We start from the raw sequence: 23189 nt of genomic DNA on the forward strand, positions 1-23189 counted from the left end.
TGGCTGGAGGGCCGGGCCCAGAGAGTGCTGGTGAACGGGGCTGCATCCAGTTGGCAGCCGGTCACCAGTGGTGTTCCCCAGGGGTCAGTGCTGGGCCCAGTCCTGTTTAACATCTTTATCGATGATTTAGATGAGGGGATTGAGTCCATCATCAGCAAATTTGCAGATGACACCAAGTTGGGAGGGAGTATCGACCTGCCGGAAGGCAGGAGGTCTCTGCAGAGGGACTTGGACAGACTGGAGAGTCGGGCTGATTCCAATGGGATGAGGCTCAACAAGGCCAAGTGCCGGGTCCTGCACTTTGGCCACAACAACCCCATGCAGTGCTACAGACTGGGCACAGAGTGGCTGGAGAGCAGCCAGGCAGAAAGGGACCTGGGAGTGCTGATCGACAGGAGGCTGAACATGAGCCAGCAGTGTGCCCAGGTGGCCAAGAAGGCCAATGGCATCCTGGCCTGCATCAAGAACAGTGTGGTCAGCAGGAGCAGAGAAGTGATCCTTCCCCTGTACTCAGTGCTGGTGAGGCCACACCTTGAGTATTGTGTTCAGTTCTAGGCCCCTCAGTTCAGGAAAGACATTGAGGTGCTGGAGCGGGTCCAGAGAAGAGCAACGAGGCTGGTGAAGGGACTTGAGCACAAGTCCTATGAGGAGAGGCTGAGGGAGCTGGGGTTGTTTATTCTGGAGAAGAGGAGGCTCAGGGGTGACCTCATCACTCTCTACAACTACTTGAAAGGAGGTTGTAGCCAGGTGGGGGTGGGTCTCTTCTCCCAGACAATCAGCAATAGGACAAGAGGGTACGGGCTTAAGCTCTGCCAGGGGAGGTTTAGGTTGGATATTAGAAAGAAGTTCTAATTAGAAAGAAGAGAGTGATCAGGCATTGGAATGGCCTGCCCAGAGAGGTGGTGGATTCACCGTCCCTGGAGGTTTTTAAGACGAGGTTGGATGTGGCACTGAGTGCCATGATCTAATAATCACAGTGGGGTTGCATCAAGGGTTGGACTTGGTGATCTCAGAGGTCTCTTCCAACCCAGTTAATTCTGTGATTCTATGATTTTCAAAGTCAGGACGAAGATCCTCCATGTGAGGTCAGCATGGATTTATGAAGATAAAATCATGATTGACCAATCCAGTAGTCTTCTACAACGAGTTACCTGGCTCAGAGAATAAGGAGAGCACAGCAAATATTGTCTATTTTGACTTTTGCAAGGCTTTCAACTGTTCTTTCAACTACATCCTCACAGACAAAATGATGAAACATAGAAAGCTTGAGACAACATTGGTGGACTGAAAAATGGCTGGGTTCCAAGGCTCAAATGGTTGTGATCAGCAGCATAAAAATCCAGTTAGAGGTCAGTCATTGGGGGTTCCCCCTATGGAACAATATTGTGACCCACATTGTTTAATGCCTTCATTAATGACCTGGATGATAGAGCAGAGTGCACCCTTAGCAAGTTTACAGATGGTACAACACTGGAAGGAGTAATACACCAGAAGATTGTGCTGACAATCAGGTGGATTGTCAACTGGCTGAAAAACTGGCAAACAGGAACCTCATGAAAGTCAATACAGGTCAAGGCCACCAAGCTCTGCATTTGGAGAGGAATGACTCCTGACACCAGCACATACTGGGAGCCAAAGAACAGGATAAGAGAAAACTACCTGAAGTCCTGGTAGACAGAGGATTGACCCTAAGCCAGAAATAAGCCCTTAGGGCAAAGAAGACCAACAATATCCTAGATAACATGAGAAGTGCATTGCCAACAGGTGCAGGGAATTGAGTCTTCCTCACTACTCACCACTGGTGAGACAAACTGGGGGTTTGAGTCCAGTTCTGGGCCTACTGGAGCAGTTCTGGAAAAGTGACACAAAGTTGACTAAGGGATTGGACCGTATCATAAGAGGCTGAGAAAGATGGCATTGTTCATCTCAAAGATAGAAAGTTAAGGGTGGCAAAATCTTTCCAATGTGCATAAATACTCAATTTGGGGGTTGGGTAAGTAACAAAGACAGAGCCAGGTTTTTCAAACAGTGCCCTGTAACAGAACAAGACACAATGTATACAAACTGAAATTCAGCAAATTCTGTTTCTACTTACGAGAAAACTTTTCTACTCTGAGAGAGATAAAATACTAGCAAAATTTACCCAGAAAGATTGAAGGGCAACAAGAAAAGCTTCTATATATACATCAGTGATAAACAGAAGACTAGGAAAAATGTGGACTTTCTCCAGAAAGAAATGGGAAACCTGGGAACCCAGGACATGCAGAAGGCTGAGGTACTCAATGACATTTTTGCCTCAGTTTTCACCAGCAAGTGCCCCAGCCACACAGTTTAAGAACACAAAGGGAAGGACTAGGACAATGAAGAACTGCCTGTTGTAGGAGAAGATCAGGTTCAAGACCACTTGGGGAACCTGAAGGTGTACAAATCCACAAGACCAAATGAGATGTATTCATGGGTCCTGAGGGAACCGGTGAAGGAAATTACTAAGCCATTACCTGTCACATTTAAGAAATCCTGGCAATCCAGTGAAGCTCCTAATGACTGGAAAAGGGAAAACATAATCCCCATTTTTAAAAAAGTATAAAAGGGAGATATGGGGAACTACAAGTCAGTGAATATCACTGTGGTGCCTTGCAAGATCATGGCGCAGATCCTCCTGGAAACTATGCTAATGTATGGCTTCACTAAGGACAAGTTGTGCATGACAAATCTGGGGGCCTTCTATGACAGGGTTACAGTGTTAGCAGATAAGGAAAGAGCTCTATCCTGCACAGCATCCTTATCTCTAAAGTGGAAAAAATGGATTTGAGAGATGGAACACTCAGCAGGATAAGGAAATGGCTGAATGCTCTCACTCAAAGAACTGTCAATAGATCAATGTCAAAGTAGCAAATGGTATTCCTTGGGATTGGAGCTGGCACTGCTTAACAGCTTTGTTGGCAACACAAACAGTGGGACTGAGTGCACCCTCAGCAAGTTTGTGATGACACCAGCCTGTGTGGCTGTAGTAGGTTGACCCTGGCTGGACATGAGGTATCCACTAAAGCCGCTCTTTCACTCTCCCTCTGCAACTGGACAGAGAAGAGAGGAAAAAAAAACAGCTAAGGGTTCATCAGTTGAGATAACAGCTGGGAGAGGTCACTTGCTGATTACTTTCACAGAAAAAACAGACTCAAAGTGGGAATAGTACTTAAATTTATTACTAACAGGATAAGAGCCAAAGAGTGAGAAACGAAACAGTCTTAAAAACACCTTCCCCTCACCCCTCCTTCCTTTCATGTTCCTCCTCCTCCCTGCCAGTGGTGCAAGGGGGCAGGGAATGGGAGCTGCAGTCAGTTGTTGTTTCTGATGCTGCTCAGGGAGAGGAGTCCTTCACCTGCTCCCATGGGATCCCTCCCATGGGAGACAGTCCTTGATGGACCTCTCTGGTGTAAGTCCATCCCTCAAGCAGCAGTTCTTCCCAAACTGCTGTCCCGTGGGTCACTCCTCCATGGGGTGCCGTCCTTCACAAATGAGATGTACTTATATGGGTCCCCCACAGGGGCCACAAGTCCAACCCAGAAAAAACCTGCTCCAGCATGGGCTTCTCTCTCCATGGGCTGCAGGTCTCTGGCAGGACCCTGCTCCATCCTGGGCCTCTCACAGGGTCACAGCCTCCTTCATGTATCCCCCTGCTCCAGCATAGGCTCCTCCATGGGCTGCAGGGGCACAGCTGCCCCACCATGGTCTGCGTCATGGGCTCCAGGGCCTCAGCTCTGGCACCTGGAGCACCTCCTGCCCCTCCTTCTGCACTGACCTTGGTGTCTACATTGTTGTTCCCATGTTCTCACTCCACTCTTCCCTGGCTGGAATTCTTTCTGTGCCACAACCTTCTGTTCTTAAATATGTTATCACAGAGCCGTTACTGTTACTCCAGATTGGCTTGGCCTTGGCAGTGGCAGGAAGTCCATCCTGGAGCCGGCTGGCATTGGCTCCACAGGACAGGGGAAGCTTCTAGCAGCTTCTAACAGAAGCCACCCCTGTAGCCCCACCCCTGCTACCAAAACCCAGCCACAAAAACCTACTACAGTAGTGTGGTCTACATGTTGTAGGGAAGGGATGGCATCCCCAGGAACATTGACAAACTTGAGAGCTGGGCCCACGCAAACCGCTTGAAGTTCAACAAAGCCAAGGGCAAGGTCCTGTATGAAGGTCAGCATAACCCCAAGAACAAACCCAGTCTGGACAGAGAACTGACTGAGAGCAGCCCTGCAGACAAGGACTTGTGGTGTTTGATGAGAATCTCAACATGACTCAGCAATGTGTGCTTGCAGCCCAGAAAAACAACTGTATCTTGGCCTGCATTACAAGAAGGGTGGTCAGCAGGTCCAGGAAGGTGATTCTGCCCCTCTACACTGCACTTGTAAGACACACTGAACATCCAGCTCGGGAGTCCTCGGCACAAGAAAGATGTGGCTCTGCTGGAGTAGTTCCCGAGGAGGGTCACAAAGATGATTCGAGGGCTGGAGCACCTCTCCTGTGAAGACTAGTTGAGAGAATTGGGGCTGTTCATCCCAGAGAAAAGAATGCCCAAGAGAGACTTCTTATTAGCCTTCTAGCAACTAAGAGAATCTACAAGAGAGCTGGAGAGGGACTTTTATACAAGGGCATGTAGTGGCCAGGCAATGGCGACTGGCATCAAATGGAAAAAGAGTAGGTTTAGATTAGTTATTTGGAAGAAATTCTTTATTGTGAGGATGGTAAGGCACTGGAACAGGTTGTTAAGCGGAGGTGCAGATGTACCATCCCTGCAAGTGTTCAAGGCCAGGTTCTATGGCGCTCTGAGCAATCTGGTCTAGTGGTTAGATGTCCCTGCCCATGGCAAGGGGGTTGGAACTAGATGGTCTACGCTGAACTACATGACAACATGTAAGTCTTAAGGCTTCAAGAAAACAAAGACAACCACAAACCACAAAACGAAATAAAAAAATAATTATTCAAGTGTCCTTGATACAGACTGCAAACCTCATAACAGTAAATATTTGTAAAATCAGATGGGAAAATATTTACATCCTTCCATCATTATCAACTGCTCAGTTTTATTTAATAATTAGGCTTAGCTCCACAGAATTAAATAAAGCAGTAATAACCACAAGACCATCTTTGCACCAGAAGGCCAAGGAAACATTGTAAAGAACATAATTCAAACAGTCACAGTATTATTGAAGTCCATGCTTTCTGGCATATTTATCAAACTTCATGACAAGAAGACAGGCAAACATATTTAAATGTCACTGTTTCTTCAAGTCTAACAGGAAATAAGATATGCTTGTGTTTATATATAAAATGAGCTCTATTTATTTTATAACATATTTCAATATAGCATTATCGTTGTCACTTAAACAATGAGATTTTTGGATCTCTGAGCTGAATAAACAAAACACAACATACACTGACCTAACAGTATTTTCTTAAAGTAGACGATCTACCCACAAGGAAGGAACATTTTCCTGAAGACTCTGTCAAATATTAGAGGATGCTGAAAGCGCTGAATTTACTAACTCTTTGAAATTTCCTGAATAGGCAAACTGTAGAGAGAGCAATCAACTTTTTCATCCAAGCTACATTTAAGTTTTAAATTACTGTTTCCTGATTTGACTTATTTAATGGGGGCAGCAGATCACTCTTGTCTTAGTAAAGCTATGCAATCATATCTACATCGAGACACGATGGATTTAGTGAATGCTTTTTCCCCACACAATATATACAGCAATAATATTTAGCTTAATCATCTTATCCTGACATTTACAGAAAACTGAGGCCTGGATGAGACTTGTTCAAAGTTCAGCTGCTAACACAAGATGCTCATCCAGCAAATCTTAAAGAGTAGACTGGACTTGTCAGAAATAGCCTTAGATATACTTTTAATCTGTCTTGAAACTGGGAATGGATTCCATGACTGCCTGCAGTCACTTCTCGGACATTTTGTATTATATATTTCAATGGCTTATAATGAGAGAGGGAGGTTGTTTTTTTTAATACTTGTTTAGTACTGAATTAGTACTTTCTCTGGTTTAAACTTTCATGACTTTCATAAGAAGGGCTGCCAGATAAACTGAAAACTATTATTTACTAATAAAAGAAGCCAAGTTTTTTTGAAAAGGAATTAGCAGTCAAATACTTGTACATTAGATTTAACCTATCTATTTCTTTTCCAGACTGAATTAAACTCTTTACATTCAAGTAAAGATGGGAAAAATTAGTCTAGATAAAATCAAAATGTCATCAAACTCATTAAAACAGTAAAGCACATAAAGATCGTGAAAATTAGAAGCTCTTATCAAAAGGCTTCACAATGTTGGAAATGCTATGTAATAAAGAATAAAGATAACTAAAGTAATGACCAAGGTGATACAAACAGATGTGTCATCTTACTTGTCCAGGGCTGTGCTGGTAGGCATGCTCCTGCCAAATCCTCGGACACCCATCTGACAAAAGTATGGAATGCAAGACAGATTGGCAGCAATTATAGCCAATGAATCTGATGCGTTCACAAAGAAACCATTTTGGCCAAGAATCATGTAGCGGTCCTGGAGAAGAAAAGAAATTCAAAAAGGCATTACAATTCCATGTATTGTGGAGCTGTAATTTCATTTGCTAGATCACTGCAGGTACAGAAAAAAAGGGACAGGCTTTGGCTTACTCGCATCCCTCTTTGGGCAGAATAATTCACTGGCATCATCCTGGCAGGTTTACAGTCTCACTATCACACCATCACTCCCGTCTGCCTTGCAAATCAAAGCTCCAGATCAGTCTCTAGCTCTAGCCGCCTACATGTCATGTCAGTAGTTCTGTTCCTGCCAAGGGAATGCTTGTGTAGGAGAATCTTTTGCCAATGACACGCACTATTAGGTGAGTAGGTGTTTTGTGTTTACTGACAATAGAAAACAGCTTCTGTTCTTCAGAACCTTCTCAACCTTCTCCCACCTTGTCAGGGCAAAAAGTTTCTGTAATACTTTGCTGTTTATAATGCTGATAATATGACATTAAAATTAAAAAAACCAGTAATTATGATTCAATGCTTTATTTAGCTAAAAATCCCTTAATTTATGATACCAACCAAAATGGACATAACATTTTTAGGTCTTACTGTGACAAATCCACATTATGTATATATGCTGTGTCTTTCTAACCGGGAATAAGAGTGTTATACCAGTACAAGACTAAACCTGGTTAATTCTTATTCTGCCTTGAAATCCTGCTTGATTTGCAATCATCTGCAGAGGCAAATTGCAACATATGTGTCTGATTGATAGGTTGCAAATTCTACCATCTGTACCTGAAACTAATACCACTTTCAGCTTAAATCGGTTACTGAAAAGCAAATAAATTATACTTACATGTCCCATATCTGACCTCAAACAAAACAGCAGTAGTGAAACCTCAAGACAGATCAAAATACTTACTCCATCAGCATCAAAAGCTGCTCCAAATCCATACTCTCCACCTTTCATAGCCTCCAGCAAGGCAGTTGCATACGTTAAATTTGGATCAGGAGGCTGTCCACCAAAATCTTCCAGAGGAATACAGTTTATGGCAGAATTTGCAGGAGCTCCCAACTCATCACACAAGATTCTTCTCACATAAGGTCCCATAACTGCAAAAACAGAAATCTGCCATGCAATCACAAAACCGTATGCTTGACATTGAAATTTTTCACAGCACTGTAGAGAGCTGATATAAAACATACTTTACACAGCAATTCTATACATCTGTCCCAACAACAAAATCCAAACTCTTATTTCACAGAGAAGTATGTGATTGTTCTTCCAGTAAATAATTAATTCATAATTCAGTATAAAAAACACAGTTCACCACTATGGGAAGTGAAAAAGTAATCACTGAATGAGGAAAGATGCACTTTTTATTAAATGCATTACTTATGCATTATTAAGTAAAGAAATTATCATATGCATAAAGGGTTTTTTCTCACCAGCATAAAATTCAAATGTTATTCTTTGTGTCCTGGGATGCAAACAACAGTTTACCACATAATAGCACAAAAAGGAAATAGCAGGGTAATGCAAATGGGAAATACACCCACCTTAACGTTCCAATTCATGTAAAAATTGCAATAGATTTGGACACCAAAGAATTCCAGTTAATTTTAATTGCTACCATGCAGATAATGAATAAAAACTTTCTCAAAACTAACTTCAAAATACTTCTTTTTTTTTGTTAAAGATATGGCCACTTAAGATCCCAGTTTGTGCTATTATATATCAAAATTATTATATGCATTTGGTGACTAATCAGTCACTAACTGAGCACTCTGCATCCCTGAGGCAAGTGTGAACAGGTGCCTCAGAGGTGAAAAAATATGAATGACTAGTCTGTCTCTCATGCTCTCTCTTCCTCCTACCCTACTCCAAGATCTTGCTAACTGGAACAACTGTGACCAAAGGTAAAACCATGTGAGAACCTTGTTTTCAATAAAATTTAACCCTTTATAACATAACATGATTCAGGTTCTTATCAAAAGCAGAGTCCTGACAAATTACTCCTTTTTTATGCCAATGTTAAAATACCAATGTCTACGGCATAAAAACATATTCCAGAGGTGCAGATCGAAAACAAATTTCCAAAGACAGCTTTTCAACATATATATGTGGTCCTCTCTAATGTTCACTATACTATGGCTAGTGACTCACTTTTGGCTAATGTATCTCATCCAGAAAGTCTTTTGATCACATGCCATCAAGAGAAGGGCAAACTCCAACTACCTTTGATAGATTGCTCCAATGGTTATTCACTGTTACCCATAAATATGTAAGCAACATTTCAATATGGATTTGCCCGGACTAAACTTCTCTCTCTATTGATTCTTTCTCGTATTTTGGGGAATAACAGACTGAAAAATAATTTTTCTGCAGAAAAAAAACCCAACAACTTTCTCTGTTGTACAGAGAAATAGTCTAGTATACACTTATCTATGAGTACTTTATATTATAGTAAGGGTATTACTGCACCAAGATGCAAGGTCAATGAAGCTTGTAAATAAAGGTCATCACCTTGTAAAAAAAGAAACAAACTCAACTTAAACTCAGTTCTTTAAATTTTTGTATGCATCAATTTTTCTAACCCTGAGCCAGACTATGCATCTCTTTGACCACAGGTAAAAATTTTTAACACTCAGTAAAAGCCTTGGACTGAGAGCTCTACAAAGTATTTGGACAACGTTCTCTCCAGCACTGTATGTGACAGCAGGCAGTGCCTTTCTTACCGCTCCCTCCACATTGTTCAAGAACACCATTTGCTCTTTTGCCACAGCCTGGAGAAACTGGGTGTTCACACTGATTGGATGCAGAATATAATCCTTGGCCGTGGCCTGTGAACACTATATTAGAGGCCAAGACTAAAATGCTTTACAGAAGTTTTCTAAGCCTACACAGCTCCCTTTATTCGTTGATTTTTGTAATCCCATTAAAAAATGAAACCTCTTTAGTTTGATGCAATTTGCTTTCCATAAGATAAAGCTGAACATTCTTACTTATGCTCCTATCCTTCAACTTATTATCTGTAGAAATCTTTATTTATATTTTCATAGTATAACCTAAGATAGATGTCATGCTGATCTATGTTTTCCCAAGTGACACAGCTTATATATTTTTTAATGCTGGTCTCCTTTATGTCTTCTGTGACACTTTCAACTTGCCCGCAGCACACAGAAATTAGTTTACTTTTAACATCAGTGAGACAGAGGTCTCAGCCAACTTTTTAAGGGCTTCTGGGTGCAATTTATTCAGACTTTTCTAGTTTTATAATTTGCTCTTAGTAGAGGCTCCTCATTCACTGGATACCGCAACATACTTCATCACCCTCTCATAGAGGGATTACCTCATCCTGCTTCCTTCCAAATGCAGAAAGAGAACTTTAATTGGACACATATGCCTTTGTTTATTTATGAAGATAAACCCCTTTGCCTAGTAAGGGATCTAACCCATTGTTAAGATTGCCTTTGTTGGTAGTATAATGTTCAAATCCTTTCTTATTATCCTTAACATTACATAAAAGTCTGACTTTTATATGCTGTACTGTTATTGGGAAACCATTGCAGTGTACCATTTTTTATCGGGAAATTATTTCTGTCCTGACAGCCACTCAAGTACATACCTCCATTCATGGCATCAATCCTTATTTTAATCTGGTTGGGCCCGGTCAGCAAATTTCTGATTGCACTGAAGTCAAAAATACTTCGAAGGAGATTGAGGTAGATTTCCACAGAATCCACTATTTCCACTACAAAAATTACACAGAAAAAAGTGACTACAGTTCACACATGGGAAAATCTCTCTTCTAACACTGTTCACCAGTCACGTAACTCAACTGAAGTCAGAGCACACAACTCTACGTAACATGGATTTGCTCTGAAGCCCATAGAGGCAAAGTCAAAGACACCTCCTGCCCTTTAGTGTGGTAAGCATTAAGCCTGAAAAGATAAACAGTTTTGCCTGCTAAAAAAATACAGAGAAAATGTAAGTTGACAGTACTTATTTCACTGAGAACATTAAAGAGAGTACATTATATCAAAGTAAACTCTTTATATATCATTCACTAAGCCACTGAAAAACTTTCCAAGCTAAATAGGTTTATTCTCAGAGGATGAAGATGTCCATGACAAATTGACATCAGACATTCTATTCTTCTGACAGCAGTATCTATCTTCATCATTCCATCAAGAGAGACATACAGTCTATTCTTCTAAATTCTGGCACTAGGAATACCTGTGTCCAGTTTGTTGGCAATCTAACATTATACTTTTGTATTGTATATCACTGACTTAGGAAAATAAGGCTCAGATACGACATCTGTTTTTCGTTAAGGTCTTGATAACTTGAATTTTAAATTAATAAGCAGAGCACTATTAGTTCTTTTGGATGGAAAACATTAAACTAAAACATATTTATGAAAATAAGTCCTTCATAATGAAAGCAGTTACTAAACAACTGTCAAAAGCCGTGCTTCTCAGTCATCTTGAAATTAATTGCTTTTCCTGATTAAATTAGAAAGCATACATTATAAATATCTTTTCATCTGGTTAAATAAGTATCTTAAAATATTTTAGTTACAAGTTAAATTATTACTTAGAATGTCAGCCAGTTTTGCTCAAAAACACTAACTTTGCCCTAATGCTCTTCTTTCAGGTAACATGAAAATGACATAGACATTTTTTGAGCCTGAGAAGAACACTAGAATAGATTGGGACAATGTGTTTGAAGGAAGAAACAAAAAAAGGCTCCCAAGGCTGAGAAACAATCCATAAAACCTACTTGAAAATTAGTCAGGTCTATGGTATTTGTTGAAAGTCTCGAGCTTTCACTAAAATGATATTATTGCATATCTTCTATGTCCTGCTTTCAGCAGTATTTTAGTAGACTCTAAGCTTTACACATATGAACAAATGTGGCAGCTCCAGTGGAGCTGCTCACACATGTTAAGATAAAGGATTAAAGTCTAAAAATTATTTTAGCTCCTGCCAAACCCAACTCAGTTGCTTCAACACCTCTGTAGGCTTGATTCAGAGGAATTAGTTCATTCAACTGAAAAAGCAGAAGTTTTAAATACATCAGATACTACCTTAAATTACTTTTTAAATTACTTTCATTCGTTCTGCACTTTCAACCTGCATGCAAATCTGTGTAAACTACGCTTACTTGTGCACTTACAGGCCAACTACATAGCTTCAGCAGGGTTCCCTGGTAGCTTTTCTGTCTCAGGTTGATGTATTGTTGGAAGACAGGATTGAGATATGTTTTTTTCTTAGAAAAACATACAGAAAAATTGCAAATATTTGTATGCACTTCTGTACTAATGTGGGGGAGGGATGTCTGATTTTCGTTTAGAAACATACAATTAGGAGAGATTAAAAAGCTGAAAAAAACCCAAAATATAAAATTTGGCATTTTTTTTTATTCCGGAGTGGTGCTAGCACTGAATTTTCTTTGCTTCTTGTTTGCCTGAAAAATCTAAATATGTTAATTACAATAAAATTTAAAAACAAAACAAAACAAAAGAAAAAAAAACCACCAACAACCCAAAACATAATTTAATGGGGTTTTCAATGAAAAACTTAACTTCTTAAAATGTAAAATTTGGATGGAAAACAAACTAGCTTTAATTCTAGGGCATCAGGAATGAGCACAAGTTTTTGAGGTCCTATGGAGTTTAACAGTATTTGAAATATATTAAATTATATTAAATTATATATATTAAATTAATATATAATATATATATATGAAATATATATGAAATTTGAAATATATGTCAGAACCCCTTCCTTTGCTTTTGACTCTTTCAAGGAGATATCTAAGTTAGGTAATTTCAAATCAAGTGTAAGCATAAAAGTATTCACATGCTTAAAATTAAACGTGTTTCAGCACTGTCTTTAGATTTGGACTCACTGGATGTATAGTGCCACAACTTTTCAGAAAGCATGAGCAAAGAGTGAATAAACGTAGATTCTCACAAATTCCTGAGAATTAGACTTCCATAAGCAAACCATTCCTAGTCCAAAAAGGTTTGTGTTTGGTGTTTAACTTCTAGCAAGCATGAGCACATTTATCTGGCAAAGATAGGTTTTACCCTAAAGGAGGAGAAATTTAGATTAGATTTTATAAAGAAATTCTTTACTGTGAGGGCAGTGAGGCACTGCAATAAGTTGCCCTGAGATGTTGTGGATAACCCAGCCATGGTAGTGTGCAAGGCCAGGTTGCATGGAGCTCTGAGTAACCCATTCTTGTGCAAGATGTGCCTGCCCATGGCAGGGATGGTTAGAACGAGATGATCTTTAAGGTACCTACCAATAAAAACCATTCTATGATCCTATACTGACTTTAATAACTATTAGTAAGGCATTTTGAAGAACTAAAGTTTTGTTTATATAATTACCCATTATAATTCTGCAGCAATACTAACATTTAGACTCAATGTATTTAGCATGCATAAAAGTAGACATTGCTACCTCGGAAAGGTTTGAATTTGTTCTCCAGATCAAATTCTTGTCTTCCCAGGCGTGATAAATCAACTTTGAGATCAGGACAAATTGCATATTCCTCCAAGGTTTTGCTGATTTGATAGATTTTTTCTGAAACCATATCTGGAGCAGGTCCTAATAGAAAAAATAATGTGGTGGGTCATTTCTGTTAAATGAAGGTTCCCTACTTTAAAAGTAAGTGCTATAGCAAATATTTTTCAGAATATACTGGAGTTAGTACAGAATAAACACAAAGTACTACAATAAATAAGGTCTGTTCTTTCACTACAACACAAGTTTAAAACATTTTTTGAAAAATAAAACATGGAAATATAGTGTGTTGCACAGAATATTTTGATTTACATAGAGTATTTAAATCAACCATTACCCAGGAGCAGGGAGGATGAGGGAACCAAAAAACACACAGCCATCTTTCTTTGGGTTTATTGCTCAAAGACGGCCTTTTTTTACTCTTCATAGAATCTCAACATAGCTATTAAAGGAAAGCCTATCCTTCAGCAGCAGTTTCTGTTGTTTCACAGCACTTTCTGCAAATGCACACTTGTGAAGGTTCACTAGTATGGTGTTTCACATTATTTCGTAAGAAAAAATTATCACTTTTAAAAGCCTTAGCAGTTTGACAGTGATGCTGTATTGCAGTTTTCCTTCAACAGCTTAATGAAATTTATCTTTGTTGGAATTTAAAATACCTTAATTGCTCAACAATTAGCAATCTGAACCTGGAATAATGACATCATTCAGAAATACAAAATGCATCTTACTTGTAAATTACTTTCACTTCCAAAGCCTGAAAAATGGCTCTACTTTTAAAGATTTACTGTTAACCAAATAAAAGTTGCAGGCTTGGTGAAAAATTATTATATTAATTATGCCATATGTAGTGCAAGAGTCAAGTCTGAGTTACAACAGAAGTCCTTTCTGGCTTATCTGACTCTTTATAGCTTACACTAAAATCACAATTTCACTCTAAAAATTATTTCCTTTATTCTCTTTTATGCCTTTTCTCTCCTGTACCAAAGTGCCTTTGAAGATTTTTTTTCAGTGCTTATTTCCCATTCCTCTAGCAATGCTGCCATATGCAGTGCAGCTTTGCCACATAAATTACTGTGTTCCATCTCAGATGCAGTGTACCCGATGGTCCAAGTCAATACAATAAGTAACAGTCACTTTACTCTTCATTTGGCTTAGAATACTACTTCCTACTCATCTAATCCAAACTCATCCTAAGGGTGAGGACAGGTTTCATTAGCTCCAGATCATCCTTGATAGATGAATGTCTTGTCTATTGGTATTTCCAGCTAAGGAGATCCAACTACAAGATCTAGTGACTACGAGATGTAGAGTGACTAGAAGATATCACTCTACGTTTTCTTCTACAGCTATAGAAAAAAAAAAATCACTTCTGCTTGACCTGGATCTGCAAAATGGACTGAGAAATAATGCAGAGCAATGACAACCTTCCCTAGGAGCTTGTTGCTGCATCTAGCCATTCTCTTACTACAATAGTCTTTCCTAATAATTAGCCCACATTTTCTCAGCTGTAACTTAAACTAATTGCTTTTCATTATGGCCTCAATGATTACCACAAATACTTAAACGTTTTGATTTTAGTTTGAGGAGTGTTTCATATATACAGCTTAGTAGCCTTTTTGAATTCTCTTTAAAAAGGCAAAGCACACTAAAAAGACTGCCCCACCAACTGTTTCCCATTTACCAATTTATATGTGGTGTTTTAAAGTTTATAGAGTGCTAATGCATCTAACAGTTTGGCTCTGGTATGTGTCTGCTGTGACCTTGGCTTTCTCACTGGATGCCCTTACGCAGTCCCTCTAATCTCTCTGGGATTCAAGCCTATTCTGTTTATAAAATCCCATTCATTTAACCATGGACATTTTTCCATTAAACAAGGGGCAAGGGAGAAGCACCCCCTTCTCAAGTTCACCCACTTCCAAAGCGGGGAAGGAAAGATTTTAAAAACACTTTTAATTCATTTTTTTCAGGTAGAAAACACTCTGTATGTATGAAGTATACAAGGTGTCAGCAACTGCCACCATAATGTTTTATGGGTGTACACAGATCTATAATATAAAACATATTGAACATATAACATACCTACTTGTGTTAGCTTGTCAGTTTTGGAAAACAGGATGTTAGCTATATACCCAAATTCCATTATTCAGCGGTGGAACCGCAGTAGTTAAAATGCTACAACCCTCTCCCTGGATAAGACCAGTTATTTCCTGGGTAAATAACTGGTAAAAAAAGAAGTTCTTTCTTCCATACAAGACAATCAGTTATACTGCTTACAGCATTTCTGAAATTACGTGCTTTAAAGTAAATGCCAAGACAAGCAACACAAAATATGAGCAAAACAGAGCTCCCTCATAAGTATCTTTATAAAAGGATCAGAACTGTTACAGTGATCTGGAAGACTACATAAAATACTGTAAAAACAGGATAGCAAACCTCTTGTTTACAGAAATCTTACAGCTACCACAAGGACTCCAGTAAGCATTTAACGCTTATTGTACAGACCCATGCAGACAAATACACTCCTATTACTGAAAAAAAAAAAAAAAGAAAAAAGAGACTCTTATGTTCTTCGCAGTTTTACCAGAGAAAGTGAAAAACACATAGTTAAAGATACCTAGTTATCCTTGACAGCATATTTTCAGCATACCAAGATGCAATGTTGTAGTGTGTTACTAAACTCATACCTCCATTGGCAACTTCAAATTTGACTCCAAATTCTCCTCCAGGTCCCCCAGGACTGTGGCTAGCTGTTAGAATAATTCCACCAGCTGCTTTGATCTTTCGGATGATACACGAAACAGCAGGTGTGGATAAGATACCATTCTGTCCAATAACTAATCTGCCGATCTAGGTGGAAAAAAAAGCCAAAGCACTCTGAATAGTTTTTTTTTGAAAATTAAAATATAAACACACACATAGGGCATTTACGTACAGAATAGAAATGTAAAGTCCTAATGTGGAACATATTCTTTTGTGGAGAAATATACATACATGAGTTGATTGCATGGTTATTCGGAGCACAGACAAAAAACATTGTATCCTGGCACATTTAACACCAGTGGCCTGTGTATTGGCAGTAAAGCAAGAGCACAGTCATGACAATGATTTGCGAAGCTCCCAAGCGTAGCACTGGGCTATGATCCTGCTATCAAACCTTTCCAGGTATCCCCACAAATCAGCAAATCCCCTCAGATACCAATATAGGGCTGACTATGTGGATGCACTTTTCAGGTCTGGGGCTTTAACCAGCATGAAAGAGAAGAGAAAGAGAATGGCTTTTCAAAGAGCAGCCTTTCAGGGCAACCACAACTATCAGTACACACTAGGACCAGCAGTCTCTTGCATTTACACCTCTATTGCTAAGACACCCTTGGATGTCCTGCTCCATAGAAAGCATTGTTCCTCCTTCAGCCATCAGTAACTCCTGGGCTATTCCAAATGAACAGGATGTGTTTCCCAGGGCACAGCTGAGCAGGAGAAGTTCCCACCACTCTTAAAGCAAAAAAAAACCTTATAGGTGGTGTTATTAAACGCTGACTCAATGCGTTTGGTATTATGTGCCGTTCCACTGCAAGGTTCCAATTTCAAAACCTTGCCTTCATCCCCTACACAGATACTACAGTTTCAGCTGAACATAAATAGTCTAGAAGCAAACCAGAAATGTATTTGCAAAGAAATACAAAAGAGTTCCAATTTCTGGGAAACAGGTGGACACAAAAAAAGTGAGAGAAGAGTAGGTTATTGTCACAGATGAGAACTGATGTAGCTGCACATACAGCTGCAAAGTGTATCTCTAATGTCTGAAGTATTTTAATAACATCACTATAAGAAACAATCCCACCCCCCACCACTACTGAGTAGTAGTTTCAGAAGGGGTAAGGAGTGGGTAGAGGGGGCAGAAGGAAAGCCAGAACATTGAATTCTTCCCTCTTCCCATCTGAAAACAGACTGGGAATTGAACTTCAGTTTTCATTCTCAAGTTTGAAGGAGATTTGATAGCTCTCTGTGGTAAAGCAGCAGCACAGGAGGTGTTACTTCTTTCCATAAAGAGCTGTTCCTTCACATACAGATGACCTTCCGGTCACTCATGTGAAGCACTTAATTACTCAGAAGTGCAGTTCCAAATAATTTCAGAAAAGCAAAGGATTAATACATTATTTATTCAGCCTGCTTTTGTGAACTATTTTAATTTTAAAAAAATAGGATTTCTACAAAGAAATAATCAACTTCTAAAGTAAGAACAAGTTACTTTTTGATAAATCTCACAAAGCGTAGGCTATGGTCAGCCATTTCTCTTTCCCTGAGAAGTGAAAAATCTGCTTTCAAATTTAAAAAAATGCACAGAAAATGCATTCCATTAACTGAGATTTCTACCTCAAGATCTGAGGACACAGTGATCGACTGTCCACCCGGTTTTCTTTCCACAGTTTTTGCAGATAATTTAGAAGCCTATGGATTGTTGCTGGGAAACAGGAGAGCTATCAAAATTATAAGTACACTTCACAGAAAATCTTCAAGGTTCATTTGAATTGTTCTTACTACTATTAGGAAAATGTTTTGTTTCACTGTCTTTTTTTTCTCCCAGGTTGGAACAATTCCAAAGGAGGGGGGGGAAGTTAAGAAACAAAAAAAAATTATTATGGAAAGAAAAATATGATGAAAATAAATACTAAAAATGTTTGTTTTGAATATTGTCTCTGCCTTTTTTAAACTATGAAGCATGTAGAAAGCTAGAGCAATGACTCAATCTTCCAAATACAGCTGTCAGAAATGGGTGCCAGCTCTTAAAACAGCATTGTGTATGGGTAAGCAAAAGGAATATGACAGCGATAATATTTTACATCATGCTTGAAAACTGCAAAACTAAATCTATCTCAAGGTACTCAAGTATAAATGCATTTATACTTGCCTACAGGCTTATCATGAGCACATTTTCTGTATCTCTAAACTAGCGAGTTTAAGTTTTTGCCTTCATGCACATCAAAACTGTATTTTTAAAAGTTAATAGAATACTTAGATTACTCAGAATGCATAAATCACCTAGCACCAACCATATTTCATATTTCCCATTTCCGATTCAACAAGAGTTACACAAACTAGTTTACCCATTTTTCTGGATGCCAAATATTTATATAAACATGAGTAATTGGATTTGCCTTCAGCTTTTTTCAGAAGGCTATTATTTCTATACTACTTAGAAATATTATTTATTATACTAATTTCTATACTATAGAAATACTGAAATACTTAGTATTCCAAATGAAGGTTCTTGAAGTCAAATTACATGAATGATACACTGGTATTTTATTTGCAGCAACTACTATAAAATTTCACCTTATATTAAGGTCTTCAGTGCTTTTAAAGAACCCCCTGAGGACACTGAACACCTTAGAGGTGTAAATGTGCTACCTATCTTCCTCTGCTTTCTTTGTTTTGGTGGCAAGAATGTAGAATGTAATATTCTCTTGACTCAGAAGCTCTTAATTTTGTCTCTGACCAAATACTAAATGGGCATTTAGTTAATTCTTTAATTAATTTAATTAGTATCAGATGTTACAGACGTCTTACAATCTGGGCTAAAACAGTAACCAAACATTATCCATACACTCACTCACAAATAAAGTTTCAGTAACATCATTCTGAAAATCTTGGACAGTTTCATAGGGTGGAAAGATTATCTTTGGAATTCAAAAACTTGCACGGCTACAAGATCACAGGCATGTAATGTCTCTTTTAATACTTTGTCCACATGCCACATTATATTTTGTCACTCTAGGTTTAGTAGCAACAGCAGAAACAAAGATCCTCAGCAAGTGGTTACAGCTGAAAGAATAAAATAACAAGTACTTTACAAGAATATTTTTATGCAATATTACCGCTTGCAGCTGTGCGTTTTCAGACAATTCAGCTGATTGTCATGGAGTCACTTAATGCCTTTTTAAATTATTTTTCAAGTAATCTCTCATATGCCTCAGTCAATTATACTTGAGAGAACATGAAGCAAGCAAATTACATACTGAACAACATGGAGCTGTGCCTTCCTACCTTTTAGTATAGTACCCTAAAGATGACTGAGTGCCACAATCAATGTAGAAGCAAATAAATCAATTTTCCTGGACACAGGCCCAGGAAGGGAGGCCAAGATTCACATGGAAGGCCATGGGAATAAAAACAATATGGTATTATACAGAATACAACTGTAAAACTCAATTCTCTGCCGTCTCAAACTTCTATAGCATTACTAGTAATACTCTGCAATCTCTCTATCATGTTGTCATGACTTTCTATACTCAGTGTATGATCTTCACCTTCTGATCTGCCACAGAGACTCACAAACAGCAGCTTCTCATTTAAACCTATCTTAAACTTTGCATCAAAAATTAGATACTCCATACAGCTGGTGGGTATAATGGAATATTTGCATCTAATTTGTAGAGGAACTGTACTGCAACTGCTGGAGCCTTCTATTTCAGTGCTTCCAGACATTAACACTCAAGACACTACTACTGGCAGGACATAGGTGAAAAGGGCAATAGAGCCTCAGATACTGTCCTACCACCCCACTTTGTAAAACTGCTTGTTACAACCCAGAATAGTACAAAACCTCTGTCTGGCCTTCCTTACTCTGCCCCACCCACCCATGACATGCGGTCCCTTACCCGAATGTGTTTGCTACAGCCCCAGCTCTGTGCCCCGTTTAAGGGTGACCCTGATTAGCCACCTTCAGCTCTGAACAGAAAGATTTGTGGGCACGCGTGCTGCTTGGACCAGAGCATGGACCAGTCCGTAGCTGCTGCCACCAGTGGAAACCTACACAGGCTATAGCTGGGGAACGTATTCCTTCAGGCCCAAGCTGGAGGGCATGAGCCAGTGGGACTGAGGATAAGAAGAAGGCAGGCCAAGCACTGGCAGCTGACTGGGAAGGGGACCTCATCTCATTCCTTGTACTGGAGCCTATGCCAATTGTGCTAGGCTGTTAACGCGGGGGGGAATGTGGGATGAGTCACCAAGTTAGAACAAGAGGAACCTAGCAACTCTAAGGAGCAATACATTTATGGTTGATAATAGAAAGCCACTTTTATTTTTGTACTCAGCAGGCACAACAGTGACACTCAGTATGTGTCTCCCAGGAAGGAGATTCAAGTTCAGTTTATCAGTAATATGTGGATATCCCTCTCCCGGCACTCAGGGTGGCTTAAAGTTTTCAATGCAGCTTCAAGGCTTCCACACATTTCATCCAATCCTGCCTGTATCAGTTCACTTCTTTCCCTGTGATGGACCCTACATGCCTTCTACTGAATTAACCTGATCCAAAGGGAAAGATCTTTGCCCTTGTATTTCCTTCTTCTCCCCCAATTTACATAGCACAGCACTAAACAGTGCCATCAAGTAGGTTTAGTTATTTTCCCAGTAGGTGTATTTTAACAGCCAAAAACCAAAAGACACAAATAGTACTCACTAAATTAATGTGAGGTTTATGCATTTACAGTGTGCTTGAGAGAAATAGAGGGCAAGCAAGGTGAAGATGTTAGAGAGAAGCATTAGAAGCTAGAAATGGGAAGTGTTTTCAGTATCAGTAACTCCCCACCAGCTGGCCTACCAAATTTGTTAGGACTGTGTCATTAGTAAGAGTATCATGAATAAATTCAGATATTTGTGGAAACTGTGAGCAGAAATTGGGAATTGGCTTCAGAAAACACTAGTGAGAAACTGCTTCCAAGAAACTTGCAGTAACTTAAGGAAGTGGAATCATTATTACAGCAAGGTGCCAGAAACATGACAAACTGGAACTCTCTTGAGGTCAAAAAGATATTCAAGGGGGTCAGAGCAAGATGGGTAATGTGACAGAAGCAGCAGGAAGGAGGCAGGCTGATAGAAAAAATTAGTCAGCATAAGCTGTTTGAGAAGCCCCTGCTGTTCTAAATCCTAAATTTCTTTTGTTTCTCAGTCCTTGTGGTCACCCTGCAGCTGTAATCCACTCTTGTAGCTCCTGCCAGCGTGCAAGGACAGGTAAGAATCTCAGCCTCAGCAGGGCAGTTCTTGCTGCTGGACTCTTGCTTTAATCGTTGCTGCACTTTATCCCACCTGTACTTCCGTTGCCAGTGTCCTCACTTTAACGAGTGTTCCTCTGACAGCCCTTCTCACACCCTGAGCCACATAAACCCTGGCATCTGCACCAACTCCCTGTGTGAATGGCTATTTTGCACAAGGAAGCCAGCATGCAACGTAAACAATCTCTCTGAAATCTCGAGTATCACTTAGTATCAGCTTGATGCTATCAGTGTGTTGAGAACATGCTTTAGGAATAATTTTAAAATGCTCATTATTTGTATCAGACTGGCTAGTCTATATAGTTTGTATGTGACAACAAATCAACAGGAAAAATTTGGACACATACAGATTCCTTTCAAAGCTGAAAGATGGAGCTTTTGAAGAAAATTAATTCCTTACCAAAAGAAGCCCTATAAAATCATATCACTCCTTTTGCCAAATCTAAAGGATCAATTTAGCCATCATAACAAGAGACAGTAGCTTCAGCTCTGCTTTGAATTGGGAACTTCAAGCCTACATTATCTGGTATTTCCAGCTTTCTCTACACACATACCCATACATGTGCATATGTATCTAGCAGAAGACATCAGTTTTCTTCTCAAGTTCTTTCCTATTTTCAAAAACTACACAAGAGAAATCTGTATCCCATGAGGTCACAGAAGCTTCTGCAACTTCTGTCTTCTTGCACTTTGTAGTTTGCAAGCTAACAATAGAAAAGAACGATTATTTTCTTAAAATGCAGCCAAAATGCTGAACTCCTCTTCCCTCAATAATACCATTTTCCTTGAATATTTCTAAACTATCCGAAGCAGCAAATATGCTTCTGATACTTTTGTTTCCCACGCACATATTTTTAACTCTTGCTACATTTTCTCCTTCAGAGTGAACCCTATTTTTCAGCTCTCATTCCTTCCTCCTTCTAAAATAAAGTGAAAGAGCACGGTACGGCCGGCAAGTCTCCTGAGGTTGTCACCATCCCTACCGTCAAACGCCGACGGAGCCACCACCCACGCCAAAGCCCAGCAGAGCAGGGGAACCGGCACGGGGCTGGCTCGGGCACGTGCCGGGCAGAGCGCCGAAAACAGCCGGACGCGCAGTTCCTCCCGTTTTTATTTGTACATTGAGCGCTGTCCGAGTGACGACACTGGAAGGCTCTCCCCGTGCCCGGGGGCTGCCCCGCGCCTCCCGCCGCCGGGACCGCTGGTGCGGGCACCGCGCGGTCACGCTGCAGGGAGGGGGCCAAGGGCAGAGCCAGGGGGCCGCTTACCCCGTTAGCCGCGGCCATCTGAACGACGATCTCGATGGCCGTCTTGCTGAAGTACCTGCCGTCGCTGCCCACCACCATGGTGCAGCCCTGCCGGTCACGAAGGTCGACGGAGGAGAGCAAGCTCTGCACGAAGTTGGGAAGGTAGTTGCGCTGGCTCTCGAAGAGCGCCGTGGGCCGCCGCAGCCCCCCACCGCCCGTCGGCCGCTGGTCCTCGTAGGGCGCTGTCTGCACGGTCAGCACCGGGATGGGGGTCCGCTCCATGGCGGCCGCCGCCCGTCCGGCTGTGGCTCCGCTGGGGAGCGGCAGCCGTCGCACAGGGTGCTGAGCCGGCGGAGGCGAGCCCACACGCGTCTCTCCGGCGGGGGCGGGTCAGCGCAGCCCTCGGCGGCCCGCGGCGGGAGCCCGGCGCCGCGGGGGAGCCGGGGCGGGCGCGGGGTGCGCGCCGCCCCTTCCCCGCCCGCCCCGCCGGGGCCCCCGGCGGCGCCTCGGCGCCCGCAAGGGTACCCGTGGGTCGACAGGCCGCTGCCATCGCCATGTGGCGGCCGCGGCCAAAAATAACCCTGGAAAGCGAAGCCGAGAGCCGCGTCTCCTGCCAGGGGTGTAATTGGAGGCAGTGAGGAGCGGGCGAGCCAGCGCCACACACTTGCTCGGGGGGATCACGGTCTGTCAGCGCTGCGGCTGTTCCCGCCGACCCCCGCCGGCCGCCGCAGGAGCCGCCTACCTCCGGGCATGGAGAGCAGCCGGCGGCAAAGCTCAGATCATGGACGTATGTGTTCATTCTGCTTTAATTAAATGCAGAGG

General features: G+C 40.8%; 1 protein-coding gene across 2 annotated transcripts in view; it reads right to left on the bottom strand.

The window, feature by feature from the left end:
• Positions 1-22677, bottom strand: part of PGM5 (phosphoglucomutase 5) — a 73992-nt gene extending 51315 nt beyond the window's left edge. For both annotated transcript variants that reach the window (XM_027883637.1, XM_027883645.1), the window contains exons 1-6: positions 22389-22677; positions 15754-15916; positions 13004-13150; positions 10156-10281; positions 7449-7639; positions 6418-6572 (exon numbers count right to left, since the gene is read on the bottom strand). In XM_027883637.1, the coding sequence (XP_027739438.1) occupies positions 6418-6572; positions 7449-7639; positions 10156-10281; positions 13004-13150; positions 15754-15916; positions 22389-22649 (1043 nt within the window). In that variant the 5' untranslated portion in view covers positions 22650-22677. The remainder of the gene's footprint in view (positions 1-6417; positions 6573-7448; positions 7640-10155; positions 10282-13003; positions 13151-15753; positions 15917-22388) is intronic.
• Positions 22678-23189: the final 512 nt, after the last annotated feature.

The sequence above is a fragment of the Empidonax traillii genome, unplaced genomic scaffold (assembly GCF_003031625.1).
Source record: "Empidonax traillii isolate 1590-97213 ecotype Southwest subspecies unplaced genomic scaffold, ASM303162v1 scaffold8:size5222938, whole genome shotgun sequence".
Lineage (NCBI taxonomy): Eukaryota > Metazoa > Chordata > Aves > Passeriformes > Tyrannidae > Empidonax > Empidonax traillii.